The sequence below is a fragment of the Takifugu flavidus genome, chromosome 5, assembly GCF_003711565.1.
Source record: "Takifugu flavidus isolate HTHZ2018 chromosome 5, ASM371156v2, whole genome shotgun sequence".
Classification (NCBI taxonomy): Eukaryota; Metazoa; Chordata; class Actinopteri; order Tetraodontiformes; family Tetraodontidae; genus Takifugu; species Takifugu flavidus.
This window is the reverse complement of record NC_079524.1, coordinates 15,882,298-15,901,296: the sequence shown is the minus strand read 5'-3', so window position 1 is coordinate 15,901,296 and position 18,999 is coordinate 15,882,298. Positions and strand designations below refer to the sequence as shown.

At 41.8% G+C, this 18,999-nt stretch overlaps 2 protein-coding genes across 3 annotated transcripts in view; one reads left to right on the top strand and one right to left on the bottom strand.

Annotated features, from left to right (window-relative positions):
* Positions 1-379: 379 nt before the first annotated feature.
* On the bottom strand, positions 380-4,916 carry asb6 (ankyrin repeat and SOCS box containing 6). Its single transcript, XM_057033695.1, has 7 exons — positions 4,848-4,916; positions 4,418-4,561; positions 4,129-4,310; positions 2,876-2,982; positions 2,687-2,795; positions 2,534-2,620; positions 380-1,548 (listed from the first exon to the last, which is right to left on the bottom strand). The coding sequence occupies exons 2-7, from the start codon at positions 4,519-4,521 to the stop codon at positions 827-829; spliced, it is 1,311 nt and encodes a 436-aa protein (XP_056889675.1). The 5' UTR covers positions 4,522-4,561; positions 4,848-4,916; the 3' UTR covers positions 380-826.
* Positions 4,917-13,355: 8,439 nt separating this feature from the next.
* si:dkeyp-14d3.1 (transmembrane protein 132C) overlaps positions 13,356-18,999 on the top strand; it is a 133,416-nt gene continuing 127,772 nt past the window's right edge. Inside the window, exon 1 of one of the 2 annotated variants that reach the window (XM_057033532.1) lies at positions 13,356-14,708. In XM_057033532.1, coding sequence (XP_056889512.1) covers positions 14,663-14,708 — 46 coding nt within the window. In that variant the 5' untranslated portion in view covers positions 13,356-14,662. The remainder of the gene's footprint in view (positions 14,709-18,999) is intronic. The other variant, XM_057033531.1, reaches the window with a different exon arrangement.

Genomic DNA, 18,999 nt, shown 5'->3' with positions numbered 1-18,999 from the left:
TGTGAACCAAGTTAATAGATGGAAATGCTGTGGTCAACAACCAGTTAATAATCACAATAGGAAGAATATGCAAATGACAACGATTTACTTATTAGCTGCCAATCTGTCGATCATCATCCTTGAAAAAAAATTTTTTTTTGGTCAATTTGAAGAACCATAAGAAAATAGAAACCTAATTTTTCCCCTCTTCATGTTAAAAGAAAGAATGTGGGAAAGACAAAGATTATTGTCTATTTATATAAAGAAAAAGATGTACTATATCGCATTTCCATTATAACAAAAAATGCATTATGGTGGTCAAAGAACCAACATAATGAATGACACTGAGGTAATTCACATATTTTGAGCAGATTTATTTTCTGTAATAAGAACAATAATAAAACCTGACCAGCATGGCACTTTATTTTTCCAATTTATGATAGAAGTCATGAGAAATTTATACTTTTTCCACATAAATGCTGAACAATCAGTGGCAGGCAACCAAAACTCTGCTTTGGTGCAGCTTATTTGTTGCCACAGTTGGCTCCTCAAAGGCAGCCTGCTCCTGTTCTGACTGAAAGATTCATTATACAAAATCAGCTTCACCTCCAGTTATGAAAATAAAAAATATCAAAAAGTTAAAAAGTTGCTCGTCAGAAGAATTTACAGAATTCATTTAGCCAGACAAACAGCTCCACAACTAAGAAAGAAACATGAATTAAATCAGTTCTTCTACAGCAAAACATGAAATATGTGAATTTGGCACAACAGCACGATTCAAAAGGATTCAGAAAGTCCTCAGATTTGTCAGATTTTCGGGAATTCCTCAGTCCAGTTGTTGATGGGTTCAGCTGTGGCTGTGCTGGGGCTTGAAGCGGTCCCAGCCGGGCTTTGGCGTGTAGGTGAGCTCAGGAAGAAGAAACTCTTTGAGTCTATCTGGTAAAGGCAAAGCTTTCACTCTGTCCTCGAGAGGCCACGGCTGCAGCTGACCCCGTATGAAGGCCCGGCAAAGACATCGCAGAGCGGGAGGGTTGGAGTCGCGAGCTAAAATGCGGTCGCGCAGGTCTAGCAGGGCCTGTGAGTATGGGTGAGGGTCGTGGCTTTGTTCAGGGATCTCCAGCCAGGAAGGTGCGCGCAGCACGGGGAGGTCGACTCTCGCTAAGTTGAGCAGAGCCTCGGCTTGCTCAATCAGCTCTAAGGCATGACTCTGATCGGAGCTCTGCTGCAGGGCTGTTTGGAGCCGCTGGAAAAGCAGGCCGTAAGCGAACCAACAGGAGTCTCCGTGAAGAGAGCAGACCAAAGAGCTGCCGCTCTGAATTAGGAGAACCGCCAGAGGGAAAAGTAGGTCAAAGTGCTCCAGGCTGGTCCGTGTCAGTGAGGATTCTCCATCCTCATTCAGACAGCAGCTGGGGTCCAAACCATGTGCCAGCAGAAGCCGTGTCGTTTTCAGGCAGAATTTTCCAATCTCAGCAGCATCCTCCTCATTGGCATCCAGAGCTTCCTTAATCAGGAACACCAGCAAGGACTCGACTGTTTCACCGTCCTGGGTGGCAGCACTGATGTCAGCGCCTGGAAGTGAAGAGAACATCAACCAAACCACCTGGGTTTGTAACTGCTAAGGAGTTTTATTAGACTTATCAAATTAAGCTAGCAGGTTTGTCAGCTTAGAATTTTGACCCCAGTATGTATCAGACTGCGCAAACAGCAAATAAATCAGTGGAATAAACTCCACCGACTTATTTGCTGTTTGTGCAAATAAGGCCGTCTCAAAGCGATCTTGTTTTGTTGTATAGTCGGCTTTTGCTCCAGAGGGCTTTCCAAATGATCACTGTAATTAAAGTACAGTACAATAAAGGTCTCATTTTCTGACACTAATTTTTGGCCATTCATTCGTTGTGAGCCACAATCATCAAAACACTCAAAATAAATCAAGGGTGTGAGTAATAAGTTTGTGTAACATACAAGTTTCACTCGCTGGATTGAGTTATTGGACTAAATCAACCGCTGACATAGATATTGGACTCTATTTCGATGCACCTGCCTCTCTGAGGCTGAGCCAGGCCATCATGTCTGCCGGCCTCAAACATGCAGCAGAAAAACCACAATCCTTTCAACCAGTTGAGTTTGTGTCCAGGAAAGAACTCGTCGCCTCCAACGTCTGCTGCTGCGCAGATACTCTTCCCTCTAAAAATGTGCTAATCCCACAAGAGAGTCATTTATCAATGGAACACTTCAGACGCGTTTGTAAAATGATGAACAGCGACTCGTCCTTAACTGCAGCTGCAGCTGTTCAAAGGAAGCTGTGAATATATAGTGAGGACGCAGCATTCCTTTGTAGTTTGATTTCGGTTTTGGTTAAATTAATTGATATTGATGTTTTGTTAAATGAAGTCTGTGCAACAAAATATCTTGTTGATACGGTTCCATTATAACTTGTTAGCAAAAGGTCATGCTGACTTATTAACGAGAACATTTCAATATGACATTTAAATCGGGATGCTGAGCCCCATATTAGTGTCTGAACATCTGGATGTAGGGTATTCTCAGTCCGTACCTCTCTGCAGCAGCAGCTGGATGTTCCCCGTGTTGTGCACAGTGAGCCCGTCGCTGCTGGCCAAGGCATGGAGCAGTGGTGTTTTTCCTTCAAAAATAAGTTGACAAAATGAACGAGAAGGAGTTCAGAGCGATCAGAGCACCGCTAACTTACTGTGTTTGTCCCCTGCGTTGACATCGGCGCCCATATCCAGCAGAGTGAGCAGGCAGGGGAGTCGTTCTGACTCTTCACTGGCCAGATCCAAAGGACTGCTCTCATGAATCTGCCGAGTAAAGAGTATTTACACCTAAGCAGATACAGATACCAGGAGAGGACGGAAACTAAAGACAGACGCTCCCTCACCCTGTCCCTCTTCTCAATGTCGGCTCCGTGGCTCACAAGCAGCCTCACCATGGTCGGCCTGTTCCTCAAGACTGCCACGTGTAGAGGATTGTAGTACGATACCGGATCTGGAGGATCAGCAAACATTTACAGTGAGAAAATATGTCAAGGTTTGCTAGTTCATGCTGTCAAACACGGGGAGATAATTAGCACAAATCCTGTGATCGACTCAATCAGGAAAAATTGCTCATGCTGCCTGTCTAGCACACTAATTATGGTAAAAACTTACAGCAGATGGTATAAAGACAACAATGCAAGTTTTGCTACTTATGTTGTTCAGTATCAACATTCATGAAATATTAAAAGAGCTGACTCTCCCTCTAGGAGCTGTCTGTCTGTCCCAGGAGAGGGAGTTCGTTGCAACCACCAGATGTCACCGTAGCAGCAGGACAGTTTGAACGACAGAGTCTGGTTTCAAAACACATACTGTCATTCAACTCAGATTTAACTAGATTAATTGCTCATTAATGGAGAATCATGGGGGTTTACCATAGACAAAACGGAGCAAATGGAACTGCTTTCTAATGTTTGCTTGTTTCAAAATGAAAGTCTTTTTTTTAAAGATCTGTGTTCTTACATACACGTTACATTGGATGTTAGTGGTAAATTGTATTTCCTATTTTATAATAAGCAAGCATGAATGTTTTGATTGCCTACTGTTACATATTGTATCAAGAAAAACAATCAGAATGAATGTTATGTAAAGTTACATTTGGTTTCAAAAACCGAGAGTTTTAAATCTCGGCTGTGAAACCTCACTAACATTTGTGGAAGGTCACATGACTAGGATATTTAGTCCCTAAACAACTTGTACTAAATATCCTAGTGTGGTTATGTGATAACAGTCAAGGGTTAAACATAAAGCCTGACAGGTCAGGTTTAAAGTCCCTGTGATATGTTATATATGTAATATAAAAAGTAAAATGCGAGAATTAAGTCTTAATGCTACAAAATAAACAAACCAAGTCTTTCTCCACATGCTGCCCTTTGAAATGATACATAGTCGCACTAATAACCAACTAAATGACAAACGTTTTCCTGTCATGTAAAAGCCGAACGCACCACTGGGTGTTTTTAGATCAAATGCAGTGAGTCTATGATCAAAAGAATCACTGCTCAGTCTCTCTTGACTGATTCTCTGACTCATTGACTATTTTTTTTATATGTCACACATGTAAAAACGTATCTTTAATAGACAGCACACACATCACTACCTTCAAAGTTCAGATCAGCTCCATAACGTAGAAGAATTTCTGCTGCATAAAGGAGACCTCGCTCGGCCACCTTAAAGAGAGCGTAGCTGATGCCCTCTCGAAATACTTCAGAATGGGACTCTCGCTCCAGGAGCTCCACCAGGGAAGAGCAAATCCCAGACTGCTCCTCAGGACCTTGCACCCTGGAAACAAAAGTTGCAGCGTTTCTTTCAAAATCCGCCTTTCTAACCACACTTTAAGTGTAGTGATTTGATACCTTCCATAAAAACAGATTATTGTTAATAATCACCTGTCACCCTGATCTCCTTCCTCCATCCCAACAGCACACATGATGGCATCAACCAATGGCTGATACTCATAAATGATCCTCCGAAAGCCGTGAAGGAAAGGCATGGCTCCTCCGCTAGAGCTACACTTCTCACGGGGCTCACTTCTTTTGAACAGACAGTAAAATTAAATAAAAACAGAGTTAACGTGGTCTTCAGTGCTACTGGGTGGCGACACTACGAGAAACCCGCATCCACGCTGGTAGATAGTATTTCTGCCTGGCGTTATCTTTGCTGAACACTATGGCCGCCATGTTTTAAGTAAAGTTATAAGCAGTTTATTGAAGACGAACGCTAAACGTCACGTTCAGTCTCGGCATTAATGTCCTAAGGTTGTTCGCAACGCTTACTAAATTATGAGAAATAAAACCGACAAATGAATAACATACTCACACCAGTCATTTAACTTTCAAACAGAAAAAGCCTTGGGCACGCCCACTAAGTCCGGCCGTATTTTGATTCCCGACGAAAACAAGGACAAAACAAACGTTCCGCAGCGACCGTGAGGTTGTCTCTTTCCCCTTAAGTCACATTTTTTTAATTTTTCTTGTAATTGTCTGTAGTTTGTAGATTTGCCGATTCTTTTCAGCTTCTGACCGTCCCCAGCATTTAAAACCATAACGTGTTTTGAGGGTGTTGAACAATGAATGTGAAAAATTAATAGTTTCATGACTATATTAACAGAAATGTGTATAAGAAATGAATCCAGTTTATTTATATGTTTTTTTATATTTCAACATGGACACCTTAAAATATATTTTATATTAAACAACATGCACACTAAGGGAAGTTTACATCAACATCATGCTTGTTCAGCATGGCAAACCTCTCTTTTGATTTAGTATGATGACAGATGGCTGTTTGACAGTGTGCATGGCACAAAAACAGCATCGTCACTGACACACATATCTCAGTGAGAGAGAGCTAGAGTACCGACACACCCATTTAGAGGCTGAAACCATACTGATAAAAAAGGGAACTTATCTGTTTAAATGTTGAATTGAATGAAAACAAAAGAAACTTGTTTAAAAAGGGATGATTGGATAATTTGAATGTGGAGATGAATGCTAACAAACAAAACATATTCAAATATCACGACAGTAAAGCTCAATAAAAAATTCAGCTGATCATTGTGGTAAAATGACGATCTGCTCCTGCATTTTTCTGCTATTGAACTGAATACTTTTGTACTTTTCTAACAAATAACAAAGAATTAATCCCAAGTGTATTCTGCATTGAGAGTGTTACAGAACAGGCACACTAATGTCAATGCTGTGAGGGTCCTCATTTGTCCAGTTGCATGGTTGCATTTTGTCCAGTGCATGGTTTTACCAGCCCAATCACATCTTCCCCTCCATTCTGAACAACACGTTGGCTGCTGTGCAGACCTTCAGGTTTCTGGGATCTTCAATCTCCCAGGACCTGAAGTGGGAGGCCAACATTGACACCATCAGGAAAAAGGCCCAGCAGAGGATGTACTTCCTGTGCCAGCTCAGGAAGTCCAGCCTGCCTCAGGAACTGCTGATCCAGTTTAACATCATCCAGTCTTTCCTCTGTTACTCCATCACTCTGTGGTTTGGGTTGTCACCAAACAGGACAGGACCAGACTACAACGGACAGTCAGGACTGCAGAGAGAATCATCGGAACCAGCATGCCCTCCATCCAGGACCCATACAAGTCCAGAGTCAGGAAATGGGCTGGAAGCATTTCTGCAGATCCATCACAGCCTGGTCACAACCTGTTCCAACTCCTCCCCTCTGGTCGGCGCTACAGAGCGCTGTAGGCCAAAACAAGCAGATCCAGGAACAGTTTCTTCCCACAGGCTGTCAGGAACAATCACTGTGGTATTACTACAGTTTGTGTATACTGTAATATAACAATGCCATTTCCACTTGTTCACACCATATCTATTATCTAACATATCTATTTTTTAATTTAAAAAACCCTAAAAAATATTCATGCACCATTTGCACTTTAATGCTAATTTTATTACATTGTGTTGGTACAAGAGAGTGCTGTAAACCAGAGTCAATTTCCTCATACATGAAAACTTACCTGGCCAATAAAGCTGATTCTGATTCTGATTCTGATCCGTGCCAGGATTGCCACCGTCAGTACTGTTGAGGAAAGCTCCTTCTTATTCCTCACAGCTCCAGCTCAGGTTCTGAAACCTCCTGGCCACAAGACTGTCAAACAGCTTCATCCACCAGGCTGTCAGGATGTTGAACCCAATCCACTATCTTCCCCCCTGCCCTTAACTTTGCTGGGCTCTGCCCCCTCCACCCCAGGTCACTGGACTATTTTCCACTCACATCACACTCTCATATTCTCGACCTGTAAAAAGGCCAACCTATTTATTATTTTTTAAATTGTGTTTTCTAATGTATTTTTTTTCCCCTTATTTTAGGCAAATGAATTATTACGTTTTATCACAACACTAAAGTGAGTGATATTATTTTGGTTTATCTGTAAGTTTTACACAGAGTGAATTAATAAAAGTCTTTGGAACCCTGAATCAATTGGAATCCTTCATTTGGCAGAAGCAATAACAAAAAGCTTCAAGAATTAATTTGAGAGCATGTAAGTTTCTCCTGTGAAGCAGAAAGAAATTCAATCAAGGTTTATTTCATTCCAGTTTATCCACTTTCACAACAATCATTGTTGCATCAGTGGTAAGCCATCAATTAAGTATTGCCGACTGATAGCAGCATGACTCATTCATGTGGCTATGGTGCCTTCAGTCTAGAACCAAGTACTCATTAAGAAACTGCTTTGGTTTTCTTTTGAAAGTGATTGGTACTTGAATCTGAACACACATTCGTCTGATAAATAAAACTTTTTTTTTTTCGTAATAAAGTCAAGTTCATTGTGTGTTTTGAAGCCTGCAGTAAGACGAATTTTTAGTCTCTTGCTGAGCAATTGAGTAGAAAGACAATAATGGAATGGCCATATTTTCTGAATGAGTTTTAGCATGAGGCTAATGAGGCTTCACAAAACACACCAGGACTGGAAAACAAACTAAAACCATAAGTTCAAATCATGTTCTTATATTATGACACTAAACCTCACCGCGTTCAACATAAAAGTATTAGCCACATTGTTGAAACTTATGAAAATAAATAAAAAAGAGACATAAGAAATACTCAAATACATAACTCACACAATAAATATGTTGTATTCTTTTAATATAATGTGAATGTTTGCCCATGTACACTGCAGTTGCCTAAAGATAAGTGTGGCTTCTGCATTGATTTCTCAGCATCTAAGCGGTGAAGCAAAGTTTCCCGGACTATTTCAGCACTGTGTTGTCCCATTGGCTTTCAAGAAAATATATGTCCTCATCAAGATAAACATACTAAGAACCAACCACCAATTCCTTACCCTAGTTGTGATAAGGAAAGGGTATAGGAGAAAAAGGATTCCAAGCAGTAGATAAGCACCAAAATTCATAATGTTGCAGCAGCAATTCAGCCTCTTTTAATAGTGTGTGATTAAAGTTGTTGCTCAGATTACAGCTATTAAATAGAAATTGAGGCACTCCAAATCTATCTAAACTATCACCCCCATTCAGGTTGTCTCTTCTCTCTAATTTTAAGCTGGATTTGAGGGATGGGTGAAACTAAAAAAAGTGAGAGGATGACTTCAGATTCATACCTCTACTACCTCACAAGTAAATTGTCTCTTTGGTACAAAGCTTGGTATCAAAATGACTTTGTTGGCAACAATTTGCAGGCAATAGATTGGATCTCTTCGAAAACATCCTTCATCCAGTTCACATTTCCACTACATCCCAAAGGAAACACAACACAATAAGACTTTCATTTGTTCCCCAGATGATAAATGTGACCCCACTTGAGCCTCATGATTATCATATTACCACATGTAAAATAGGAATAAATTCAAATTTGCCTTCAAACCTCCTCTCCTTTTTTGTAACCACAAAGTGCTGTCAAGGGAAAAGATTTACATCGCAAAGCAATGCTGCTTGGTTTCTCCCAGGAGAATAATGCATTAAGCAGTCTTTAGTTGATTACTGTGAATGCCAAGTACTTAAAGAGGTAATAAACCAGAGCAGAAAGTGATCCCTGCAGCTCCTGACAAAGCTGCACCCCCTGAGGTGAAATTGATAAAACACCGATGTTAAGGGTGGATGCAGTAACATAACAATGGAGGAGCGAACCAAAATGAGTTGGTATCCATCGTGCAAATCCAAGAACTAGAATTATGAGAGCAACAGGTCCAGGCCCAATATCCATTGTGCTGGCAGCACAATGCTGAGTGCAGATTGTGGCTGGAAATAATCAGCCCTTTTAAAGGTCAGAGGGAGCTAAGCACACCCATAGTGGGCACAAAATGACACAGTCATGCAGATAAGAAATAGCTCTGTAGGAAGGATTGAGGGGAGTTCACCTAGTCCAATTTATGTTATCGTGGCTGCTCTACTGTCAGTCAAATATAATGGCACATCCGGTAAAATACAACGATGAGAAACTTCTGGCCTTAATAGCCCGCTGGGAAGTGTTGTATAATGGAATACTTTAATACTAATGAGCACAGTACCATTTGTGACGCTAGCATATTATAAAGCAGGTTAATGTCAGACACGTTTTTAAATAAAGAAAATATGGGGTTGATTCCTCCTCAGCGTATTTCCCCTTTGTTAAAAAAACAAATTTGGCAACTATCTAAGTAAAAACAGGAGCTATTTTTGAAAACACTTAAATCATTTATGCTTTTGGTGGGGGAGACTGGAGGAAAACATGAGCAGATTAACTGAACCCAACATCAAACCATGGGGTCAAACCCATGACCTTGTTGCTGTGAGGCAACAGCGCTAAGCTAAAAGTACCCCACATATTCTTTCTGAGGTGATTCAAACCAAGCTTGTAACCAACTACAATTTAAATGTTACACATTTCCTCATTTTCTTTCCTAAGTGAGTTTTATAAAGTAAGGATTTCAATAATGTAACTTGTATGGGTTTTAATAACACGGTCTTTCATACTTGCCATGCTACAAACACGCTACAACATAGGAAGAGCTGGTTTCTAATAAATGGATGTTCTCTGTGCTGGTTGCATGCCATCAACCTCCCATCAAGAACAATTTTATTTCTTCATCCATCCTTTAAGTTGCTTATAAGAAACGTTCTTCTCCTGTTATTTCCAGAGTTAATAAAGTGTTCAGTATTTCTCTGATTGCTTTCAGTTGTGTTTTGGCAGCAAAATGAAAGACGGCTCCTTTGGGAATAGTGACTTGCGGTATTCTGGGCTATTTGAAGGTCGCTCATTGCTTTCCCTCTGGGCATCAGTCTTGAAAACAGAATGACGGCCCCGGAGAGGCTGATAAGTAAATACTGTTTTAATGGGCTGAATGGCTGCTGGTAATCTGTGCACGCAGGAGGTGGGCAGCTATAGGGCACAGAGGGTGACAGGGCGTTCTGCTGCTGTGGTTATTATTAATGCTATCATAGATCAGATAGGCCAGGGCAGGACAATGAAAGGTGGTGATGAATTTGGGCCTCTGTCTACCTGCTGACTGGAGGACACGCTGAGGCTGGTTAAGGTCATGGATGAAGGATACCACCAGAGAAAGACACAAGGGACCATTCATTATGATTGCATGCACCGCAGGGAACTACTGAAGGTCTTGGGTGGCTGTTGGAACTTTCAAACCACAACCTTTGGGCTTCTATGTACACTGTTAGACTTCTGTACCATCGCAGGAAAGCGCGATTGGAATGGAATGTTTGCTGTTTGTCCAATCTATTGTGTAGATCCCCGTCTGTCGAGGCGTCGTTCCATACTATTAACTGCCATAGTGGACGCTGGACAAGAGGCAGGACTATCCCCTGACACCTTTGTCTCCAATTACACAGAGTGAATGTCTTTGGGCTTCGGGAGGAATGGGGGGGATGGAAAACCCACACGGTGAGAATTGCGGAAACCCAGGTGGGAACCTCAATCTTCCTTCCCACGGAGCGACTCCGGGTTGTTTTTGGGTTAAATTACATGATGCAATGCTGTAAAACAAACAGTCATCCATCCAGCCTGCTTAAAAGTCTGTATTTCATATAGTGTATGCAATTTATAAACTGATTAAAGTTAAACAATAGTGTAAAAGTCCACCATTTGCATTCAAAATGTATATCTGTGTATATGTGAAGGTTCTCAGTCATCCTCGTCATGGAAATTGGAGTCGTTCGGTGACGTTTAAACGTCAGAAACACACAAAATGTGTAATCGCTGGACAGCGATTCTAAAGCCAAGATGGTTTCCTCATCTAAAGTTGTCTCCCAGAGAGACGATGGCTGGTGTATGAATTCTCACAGCAGCCAGTGTGTAATTTAATCTTTGGAATGGAAATAACATGTGTGGGACTCAGAGGGGTCCATCTACTCTTGTAATGACTTCCAGCTTCAGACGATGTAACCGAAGCCGCCGGAGCTCGGCTGGGCTCTGAAAGGACCTCAGTGTAGCGTGGTCTTCAGAAGATTGATCTCAGCGCTGGCTCGTAGTCTGACTGTTTTTGCAGATATAGGGGGAAAAAAGCCTTTGCGTGAGTGATCTTCCAACACGTCATTACAGCGAGAAAAATGGTTTAGCATGAACGGACTCCCCCCCAAACATGTTCCAATGGTTTTTGCAGACAAGTCTCTTTTCAGCCGGTAAAACATACTGCTCTGGGTTTCTATCTATCTATCTATCTATCTATCTATCTATCTATCTATCTATCTATCTATCTATCTATCTATCTATCTATCTATCTATCTATCTATCTATCTATCTATCTATCTATCTATCTATCTATCTATCTTGCTGTCTGTCTGTCTGTCCGTCCGTCCGTCCGTCCGTCCGTCCGTCCGTCCGTCCGTCCGTCCGTCTCACTGTCTAACTGTCCAGCTCAACAGAATAATTGTGTACCTATCTACAGTTTCTATACAACAGTGTGAGTATCATGTGAGACCACAGACTGATCAACCAGAACATTCAAACAGCTAAGGAGTGTTGTGTGATCCACTTTAAACAGATCACAGGCCACGTCGTGATTGTCGGTGGTGGAATAGGATCGAGTCCCAGGGCACAAGTACCCTTCAGAAATGACTTGTCTAAGGCAACAACAAGTCCAAAGGTTCTCAGTTTGACCTTCTGAGTCTCCAGATCCCAGAGCAATCCAGCAGTCCCGGTATGTGAAGCAACCACAATTGCCCCCCCCTCCATTTCATGGAAGGACCACCAGGTACAACATGACTATCTGAGAAGTCCCATGTCCACTTTTAGACAGGTGGTTTTCATATATGGATGATTTCTGCTGTTTCAGATGAGGACATTTTCAGACCCCATACTGGAGTCAAATATAAATCAAGTCCTGGCACCAAATTCCAGAACTGCACGGTTTAAACCACCTTTCTTCTCTGTCCCTGATTGAATTCCGGAGAACCGTTTAAAGAACTATATCACTGGCTGATTCAAACGTGACCTTTAATAGTTACACCCAATAAGCTGGCAAATGAGCATGTGGCAAATGTAAACATCCTGTGGCCAGGCTAGATCACTATAGCCTTCATCCCCACTGATATAAACCAACGCATGTGTGCAGCAACACCAAGAAACAGGCCCGCCATGAAACGCTACTTATCTGGCAAAGTGGTTGAGAAATGTAAAGAATTATCCAGCCACATCAAAACACAATGTTTTGCTTTGAGTTTTCCTTCCATTCAGAATAAATTAAATGTTAATAATGTGTGTGTTCCTCCGAATGCCAGTTGATGCCTATTTGTACCCAGGAACCTGTTTTATTACTGTCTTGTCAATTTATGCCTGCTGTGGCTAATTTGCGCTGCACATCATACAATAGATGCAAATTAACAATTTTCACTGGGTTTTTATCTGCCTCTAAAATACAAACACCAAGACAAGCCAGAAATGTTCTCTCTCGATTTTCCATCTTACTCTTTAGCAGGAAAGAAGAGCATTTCAATGATTTTCCAGTATTCATGGAGACATACCCCCTTTCCTTAATAAGCACATCAGGAAATATTGCGCTCTGCTTTTACTATCGACTTGTTTCATTACAGCGCTGCACATTTCATTACCACAAGTAAGAATGACATAACTGAGGCTCATTTCGGTATTTCAAAGTGCTTCTTCCCGCAATGGCTCATTTGAGCATGAAAAGATCGACAGCCCCGCTCACGGTTCACCTTAAGAGGGTCGTGTACAATGCTGTGGAAATGTGGAAGCGGAAGGACAAACTGGCTGTGACAGAACCTGAAAAAGATTAACATCAACGACACACGGAGGCGGCCTCAAATGTATGCAAACATTATTTTGATAACGATGTATTTTAGTGAGGAAACTGCTCGGAAAATGGGCAGAAAATGATCAGTGATTAGGGAAAACCACAGAAAAAACCGAGCAAGCAGTAGTCACGAGTGTTTGGATTCACACAGATATTGCGTTGGGATGTAAACATCACCCATATGACAATAAATGTACTGAAGCATAAGGAACACAAATAAGTGTGAACTATTATAAACTTGCAAACTATTAACTAATGAACTTGCACGTTTGAATTGCTACATGGCAGTAACTGGAAAATTGCCTTCTTATTATATATTTATATTTCATGCACAGTTGGCACAGTCTGCTCCATGTGGAGTTCAAATGTTGCCCCTTGCGCCTCTGTAGATTTTCTCCTGCTATTCCACTTCTTTCCCACAGACCAAAAACATCCACTTTGGATTGGTTGGAGGCTTTAAATTGCCCCTAGGTGTGAGCGTGCGGGTAAATGGTGTGTGTACCCTGTGATGGACTGATAACTTGCCCAGGGACAATTTAAAACCCGATTATGGAAAATTGGTAGTTAGAAGATAACAGTTGAGTGGAAGGGTTATTGCTGAGGTTATTTACCTCATACATAGAGATTCATATTTTAAAACATCACGTTTTAATGTGTTGTTTACGTAAAGCCTTTTTTTGTAAGTGTAAAGTAAATTAAGAAATCATTTTAACTCATGGGTTACACAGTGTGTATTAGAGTTGAAATATAACACAACATTCATAAAGGAAGCGAAGTTAAACACACTTTATTGCACAAACTCATCGAAAAGGTTCTTTTGGTGGTAGAATTATTTTCTCTTCTTAAATCATTTAATGTTGTCATCTGTTCAGTTGCGCGCACCTACCAGAAGGGGTCGCTAGTGCCCGCCAAGTGGCCCCATCACGCAATCGAGCGGACGCGTCAGATAATAACTTTCAAACTCCTTTTTCGATAAGCAACGGCGCTTGAAGAGAAAGTGAACTGTACTTAGGTGGGACAAAAACAACGCATCCGGGCCGTCCAATCTGCTGATAAATGCCGCTTTGGGCGCGACGTTTCTGAGTGAGTTTCAAAGGTCCGGACCTCTGCAAGAAGCCGTTAGTCCTGCGAAGAAAGCAGCGTGACAGCCGTGCCTCCCTGTGTGTGCCAGCGCCGTCACCGCTGTGGTCCCCCTCTGCATCCCTCGACGCGCATTGGACAGCTGACGGCGCACTTCCCCTGAAAGTGCAGCTCGCACAAACACAGACACGGCGGAAGATTGAAACCGGCCATCTGCAGCGCATCGGAGCCCTGAAGTCGAAGAATTTGCGGAAGCCGTGGAGCACTGGCATCAGAAGTGTGCGCACCGCGCCGTGGCTGACCGCGCTGGATGCGCGCTGGTCGCAACTTGGTTGGTTTTTGCTATTGATGATGCCCGACTAGAGCCGCCGCCAACTTCAGAAGCCAAGCGTGGACGCAGGACACAGACCTCCAGGGAATTGGAACCGTATAAAACCAACACTTTTGCAGCGAACTGTTTGGGAGCTGAAATAAAGGAAGCTTCATTTCTGGTGAAATCATTTTCCCGCACGTTTTTGCTTCAAATATGCTTCCTAAAGTGATTGCGAGCATAGCGCAAGTTCCATCCGGTCTGTTATCAGAGGAAATTGACCGCATTATGCCCATTTAAAACAGTTTGCGCCCGCCTTGGGATGCGAGTAACCATTTGCGGATGTCTGGATAGGTCATGACATTTTCACCAGAAAGGTCGGTTTGGCTCCATTAACGATGCACAAAGAAGGATTTTTTCCCACCGACTGAAGCAAGTTCACCGTTTAAACATATAAACTAACATTTTTTGGTGAGGACTCCCGCGTTCCCGAGTAAGAAAAGACAAGGAAAAAACATGTTGCACCTCCTTGCGCTTCAGACGGCGCTGGCCATCTTCAGAGGTGAGTACAATGCTAAAGTAGCCTACAGCTGCCAGTGGACCGGTTCAGGCAGAGATGCTCCAAGCATGAGGGATTATTGCACCTGAGAAACGTCCTCCTCGCCTCATGGAAAAAGCTCTCCTCTAATGCAAATTTGAATACTTAACACGTGAGATTTTGAAATAATTACATTATTCCCCAGAACAACAAACAGCCGGAGAAGAGCTCTGTAAACACGGCGCTAAAATCTCATTTATATCTCATGAATATTTCTGCATGACATTAAATCTCTGAGGGATTTATTTCCTCCTGCCCTTTAAAATGGTAGCAAGTTTAGAATAATAGCATCATTATAATTATTATAAAACAGCAGCTGCCAAGCATTAAATGGAGTTCAAGTTATAAAGAAAAGAGCTTATTATTTCTTCTGGTTGAGGTCTGATTGAGAGGAACAACACCCTGTTGATCAGATTTGCTTGTACTTGAACAGGCAAACTTCGTAGCGTTGACTAACATTACCTGTCTTTGTTAGGGTGAATGTGCATTCTTCATGCCAGATCAAAAACAAGCATGTGCACCAATTCCCTGCAGAAATAAAGGTCACACTTTCAGAGTGGATGATACTTCAATGAATCCTGCCGGCAGCATCTTTGTCATGAGCGCTGACTCACTGTGATTTGATATGCTCAATGATGATATCTGCCATATGCCAAGGTCTGCACGCACGCAGTGTTGCGCTAATTGATCGTTGTATATCATAAAGCTGCAGGATGCAGCCTCTCATTGTGAAAAGTGATGGGAAGAGATAACACACACGGCAGGAAATTAACAGAGCAGATCCACGGCTAAAACAAAAGCTTGCCCGGCGTAATTGAGTCACCAACGGGGAGGAAGCTGGAAGTTTGCTCAGAAACACAGTGACACGTGTGAGAGACAAAGGCTAACGACGCACGGAGATCTAATCAAAGACCTTAAATGTTCCAGAATTGTTCATAACCGAGGGAACCACAAGTCTTTAAATGTGGCCAGCTTTCCACGTCAGGTGTGTCCCAGGGAGATAGCTAGCCAGCAGAGAGGAATATTCAATCTTCCCTCCCTCCCCTCTTATCCTCGAGCGAAGCCAGATCCGAATGCAGATACATGGATAGCCTTCAATCTACATCTTTAAGTGCCAAGCACACAGTCCACATTGTCCCTCCGCTACGATATGCTTGTCCTCACCCCTCTAAAAATCCCCCAGGGCTTTTGTCCTTTATTCCCTCTGAACACTAGCATTTTATTAACCCCGCAGAGATTCTTTGGCGGTAAAGGAGGGGGCTTTACCTGTAATCATGTTCAAAAAGATCTGCAGTGTGGTCCGGCACCCTGCTGTGGCAAACATCCAGCTCCTCCTCTTCTTCTGGCTTTGTACAGTCCTTTAGGCTGGACAAGTTTTGTCCTTGAACAAGCAAAGAGCAAAAAATTGAGGGAGAGGTTATTCCCTGCGGAACAGAGGGTGCATTATTCTGATTTGAAGAAAATACTGCAATCTCGAAAATGATAGCCTCTCTTTGTTTTTTGTTTTTTTCAAATCTTTGTCCCGTCCAGCAGTCAGGCAGCATCTTTGGCACCTGGATGTTGGGGTTGTGTCAGTCTGTTGAACTCATCCTGCATCCATGATGATATGAAACATTCATTTTACAAATGAATGCTGAACCTGACTGCCGGGAAACCCAAAAATGTGCAAACACTGACGGCAAAGCAGCAACAAAACAAACAAAGAACGCACACAAAAAAGAGCAAAAGAAAGAACTTCAGAAACTAAGAGAGAAAGAATGGAAAAGAAGAACAAAAGGGAAAAAATAGACGGGGGAACGGATCAACAATACATATTTATACAGGCTTTAATTTATACATGTATATACGCTTACACAATTGCAGACATCTAAATACACACCCCTATGTCTGTACGCAGATATAGGGGTATACAAATTGAGCAACTGAAAGCTAACACATCCACAATCAGGAAAGGTCTCTGTCGTGTGTGTGTGTGTGTGTGTAAGTTTGCCTCTTGCACTGATTTGTGAGACTGGGATGCCGCAACCGCACAGCTCCAATCCAGGCAGCCGAGATCGACAGAATAGCCAACGACCCCCTCAGGATAGAGCAGCCCAGGACCAGATGAATAGGGACAATGAGAAAGTCTCCTGACCTTGTTAGCCTGTTGCGTTTGATAACATGAAATCACCTGGTTTAGAACTATTTCGGAGCAGTAAAGGTCCAGCTGCTTTTGAGAGGCAGAATGTGGGACACAGAGTAAAGTACAAACGCTAATAATCACAGCATATTTGGTGTTTATATGTTTATATGATGTTATTATGGTTTAATAAACAGTTACTGTAAAAAATGGAAGATTTTATTGTTAGCAAAATCAAGCGATAGTCCTTACTTTAAGGAATCAATTCATCGAGATGGCAGTGAAAAGAAGATTTTAAAGCCCTGAATCGTCACAGAAAAACCCAACTAATTCCAGATTCAGTTTACTCAGCTCATTAATTTTATCGTGAAGATGTAGTTGTTGAGATTGAAATGAGACCCTGTGGTAATTGTGCTTGCATTCAAGGGTTTGTTAACTCAGTTATGGTGTTTTATTTATGGATCAGAGAACATGAAACAGAACAGAAGAAATCCCTGGCTTGGTGGATTTATTATCAGGGCTATCTCGCTGTGCTTTGAGTACTCTGCAGAGGGGGAGCTGATACAAAAGAGGAAGAGTTTTCCTTTATCTCAAATCTGCTTGGTGGTTTCCTCGGCATAGGTTCTCTTTTTACAGAATTAGAAAGAAAAAGAAACCAAGAGCGGCTCCTTCTGCTGCATAATTACCAATTAACGCAAATGTTGTGCAGGTTTGGGTTCTTGATTCTGCACCTTTGTTTGCTTAATGACCTTTTTATGAAACCCATTGAGTGGGTGTACTCAGTACTGCTCTTTTAATGCTCGTTATACATATGGTGTCTCTGTGGGTGGCGTTCATCCAATCACTGAATCCAAGAGCCTTTTTTCTTTTTTAAATAATAACTTTAATGTTCGGTAATATTTCCACAAAGCACAACTGTTAACGGTGTTAACTGGCCTTTCAGAACTGCAGGACCTCACACTCGTTTTTAATCAAGTTCGATGATGAGGGAAAGTGGATTTGCACTAAAGTTTGAAGGGAGCAGTGCTGAAGAGCTGAGGGGGTTTTCAGGAACCCACAAACATCTTCCTGCCATGTTGGACTATTTACTAGATAAACAACAGCAAATCAAGCACACACGGTGATGTCATCGTTAATCCCCAACCTATTGATACATATTTATGGTGCTACGCTACCTTAAACAAATGGAAGAATCTTATAATAATGTTTACCCAATCAAAGTGAAACTACTTTAATATTCTGTTCCTTTAACTGCCTCTCTATGATAGAAGTTGTCCAAATATTCCAAATTTATAGGCTTTTGCCTGGATCTCATCAAAAATACAGTCACCACAAATACGCAATATATTTTTCTCTAGAATGGCCAAGGATATGCAAAATGCACATGACTGCTGAGGGGGCTTGACCTGTTCTTATGCTCACAAGCAATTTCAAATTGTAAACCCTTTTTTAGTAAAAACTGCATGAAAACATGTCACAAAAGCATGAACGATGCTTCCTGGCCGCAGGACAGCAGCAATGAAAATATTAGAAATAGAAGTCTGTAGAATGTCACATTTGGTCGGTGTTGGAACGTGAACGCCATCAAGATGTAAGACCGTAAAGGCAGAGGTAATTCAACTGCTTCACATGTGAACGCCTGCGATGCTGGCTGTCCATTTCTCCAAAATCTCTGAAAATACTGTCTTGAATGAGGAGATTTTAAAAGCTCAGCAGGTGCTACAGTCGTCCTGCCCCCCTTTAAACTCATTTTATACAGCTTAACAGCATAGATATACAGTATGTACAAAATTCTTCAATCAGACTAATTATCGTATATTAATTAAGCACTCAGTTGTCGGAGGCAGTCTGATTAGATTTAATGATAACCACTCATCAGCTGGATGCTGCACACTTTAATGGCTCAGACCGAGAAAAAAAAAGCGCCCATATTTTTCTTCTACAGGCAAGAATTTCTGTCCGTGACTTTCCGTAAGATCTCCTGATTGTTGAATGGAAACATTGAAAGTGTTACCTTAAATGGCAGGTTTGTAGTATTATGGTCTGGCTGAATGGCTGAGAGCGCTTGCTTTCGGTTGATTATAGTGTTGAATTGACTTTCGACGTTTCTTATGGTGTCCCGGGGTTTTAGCTTGG

Coding starts and splice junctions, on each gene's coding strand:
- asb6 (XM_057033695.1), bottom strand. CDS start 4,521: ATGCCTTTCCTTCACGGCTTTCGGAGGATCATTTATGAGTATCAGCCA. Junction 2,983..4,128: donor AGCTGATCTGAACTTTGAAG/GTAGTGATGTGT, acceptor CTGATCCTCCAG/ATCCGGTATCGTACTACAAT. Junction 1,549..2,533: donor CCAGCTGCTGCTGCAGAGAG/GTACGGACTGAG, acceptor CTTCACTTCCAG/GCGCTGACATCAGTGCTGCC.